Below are 3037 nucleotides of genomic sequence, written 5' to 3' on the forward strand. Positions count from 1 at the left end.
ATTTAAGGTAGTCCTAGATTTCTAGAAGCTCTAGCCGATAAGGCTATCTAATTCGGTTAATCGGGTTAATATATTACTATAGGTTATAGGCATATGCTAGCTTTTTGAACTTATTAGATTAGGTATCTTAGTCCTCTAGAGATAAGTATATAATAGTCTTTTCGGCTTATTTTATTAATATCATAATAGAATAGTTAATAGACCGAAGATTATATATACTTAGTTGCGCGGGTCACTGAGATATAATTAAGACTCTTAATTATTAGATAGTACATATATTCGGTCCGTTAATTAAATTAATATATTTATATTATATTTATATTCTCATTAAGTATCTGCCCCTAAAGGACCTACTTTTAATCTAAAGATCCTTAACCTATACGTGATACCCTATATATTCAATAGGTAGTAGCTAAGCCAGGGTAGCTATATTAGCTGCGTAGATATAATATATATATATATATATAAATTCTACTTCTAATAACTATACTATATACATATATACTTAGTCCTACTAATTTACTATAACCTTTACTTATACTAAGTCCTAATAAGCAGACTATCCTAGCAACAGTACGATACTATTCTACTCCACTTATTCGGGTCGGCCCCGCACTAATCCGTCATGCCGATTGTGGCACATCCGAAGTCTCTAGTTGCAGTCTAAGACTACATAATAAAGCGGTAAGGTTGTGGGAAGTGATATTAGCATTAGTAATGCTAATTCCCCTCTTATTATACTGTGGGATTGACGGTGGGAAGATGCGGTCTGCTATGTGGAGAACCGATTAACGTTGCAAGGCTAATGGAGCACGTCTCGCAAAGCCAGCCCCTGGGTGGTGGTCGCAACCTCTGGTCAAAGCGTTCAAGCGGTACTTAATATATAAATAAGGCAGGTATTCCTCAAGACCTATTTTACACTACGTAGTAACTCAAGGCTTATAGTTATTTGCCTCTGGTCTTATTCTCTATTATTACCTGTAGCAGATTCTCTTTGCTTTCAATCTTAGCAACCACGCACCTCCTTCACTTAAGCAAGCGATCGCAGTCATGTCATTCGGAGGAACGGCAACTCTTAACTCCGGCTATAAGATCCCCTATCTTGGCTACGGCACCTGGCAGGCTACCCCTGGCGACGTTGGCCAAGGTGTCTACGAGGCACTTCGAGTTGGTTACCGGCATCTCGATTTAGCCAAGGCCTATAACAACCAGCGTGAGGTTGGCCAGGGCATCAGGAAGGCTCTCGCCGAGGTTCCCGGCCTAAAGCGTGATGATATCTTTATTACGTCTAAGCTATGGAATACGAAGCATCGCCCCGAGGATGTCGAGCCTGCCCTCGACGATACCCTGGCTGAGCTAGGGCTAGACTATCTCGATGTACGTGAGAAAGAGACGACAGCCTAATAAACCGCCGAACAATCGAAATTAGGAGCACATGCTAACAAGGTCTAACATTATAGCTCTATCTTGTCCACTGGCCCATAGCCTTCCGCCCTGGTGACGATTTCATGCCTAAGCGAGCTGAAAACGATCAGGAGATAGACATCTATGACGGCTGCTCACTAACTGATACTTGGAATGGTAAGTCCTAGTATCTTCTGTTAAGAAACAAACGACCCTGACTTTAGCCAAATCGAAGCATTTATTAAGCTTCCGAAGACCAAGGTCCGCTCGATTGGTGTCTCTAACTTCACGATTGACCACGTAAGTTAAAACCAAGACGCCCCGCGGAAACGGCGCCCAGCGCTTACTCTATATGCAGCTTGAGGCTATCATTAAGGACACTGGTATTGTTCCCGCCGTCAACCAGATCGAGCGCCACCCGCGAGTTCCTGACCCGCTACTCATTGAGTATGCTAGGAAAAACAATATCCATATTACTGCCTACTCACCCTTAGGCAACAACTACATCGGCGTCCCCCTTCTAGTTAGCGAACCAGAGGTCCAGGCCATAGCTGAGCGACTATCTAAGGTCCAGGGCAAGGCCATAACATCGTCTCAAGTTATTATCGCCTGGGGCCAGATCGGAGGCCACAGCGTTGTTCCTAAGTCCTTTACGCCATCGCGGATCGCAGAAAACTTTCAGCAAGTCGAGTTAGATGATGAAGCTATTAGTGCTCTAGATAAGTTCGGCCAGAGCCCACAGCGGTTTAGTATCCCCGCGAACTGTAAGTTACAGTTATAGATAATTTGCAGACAAATGCTAACCATAGTTAATACAGTTATACCAAAGTGGAATATTAATGTCTTTGGCTCTGAGGCTGAAAAGGATGCTAGGCACCAGGTTATTTCTAGGGCATAGATGTCCCTAATGCAGATGCTTGTAAATTAGAAAGAATTAGAGCTTAATAGTAGTTTCTACTTATAGAAACTAGATATTACGTCGACCCTGCGCCCAAAGCGGCTGAGCACTCCACTATCTTTAACTTTACTCCTTCGCGCAGGTGCAGTGTGAAGAATTCGCCGGTTGTGTTAAAGGTTTTAGCAACAGTTAATACAGACAGTTCGAGCACCATATAAATCCCCATCTTAAGCGAGTTAGGGACTTAAATAAATACGCAAGGCCCAGGTAGTCTTTCCAGGACTGCAGTAATCTATATGAAAGGAGACATTATAATTATGTCTGTTAGAAGTTGGCGCTTTGGTTGTTGTTCTTGTTGTTGTTATTGTGATAAAGACTTTAACCAACGACATGTCCTATCCTTGTTCCTACAGTAGTATACTGTAGAGCCTAAATATAAAATCACAAGGAGCTATTGTAGTATAGTAAGGGCGGCCTGGTGCACTGCTCGGTTGCTAGAAAATGTCAACTAACCGCGCGTTCATCAGGTAGGCAGCCAGGTTCGCGGGTCCATTCTTTCGGCGCATACGCCTTAGTTATTTAAAGACATTATCAGTAGCAGCGCAGCCGGATCACGCAATATAACAGGGGTATTAAACCCCCGCATAAAGAATAATACGCGTGATCACTAGAATGCCCTGCCGCCTATTTGCCCGGCATAGTCGCATATTAGTGGGGATAGGGGCTAGCGCCTAT

At 43.3% G+C, this 3037-nt stretch overlaps 1 protein-coding gene across 1 annotated transcript; it reads left to right on the forward strand.

Annotated features, from left to right (window-relative positions):
- Nucleotides 1–1050: 1050 nt before the first annotated feature.
- Nucleotides 1051–2302, forward strand: NECHADRAFT_56237 (uncharacterized protein; the record flags this gene model as incomplete). The annotated part of the gene is made up of 5 exons (XM_003039360.1): nt 1051–1377; nt 1461–1581; nt 1640–1704; nt 1763–2168; nt 2223–2302. 5 exons carry the CDS (start codon nt 1051–1053, stop codon nt 2300–2302), a joined length of 999 nt encoding a protein of 332 aa, XP_003039406.1.
- Between the last annotated feature and the right edge of the window lie 735 nt (nt 2303–3037).

Source organism: Fusarium vanettenii (genome assembly GCF_000151355.1).
Source record: "Fusarium vanettenii 77-13-4 unplaced genomic scaffold NECHAsca_113_unmapped, whole genome shotgun sequence".
In the NCBI taxonomy this organism is placed as follows: domain Eukaryota; kingdom Fungi; phylum Ascomycota; class Sordariomycetes; order Hypocreales; family Nectriaceae; genus Fusarium; species Fusarium vanettenii.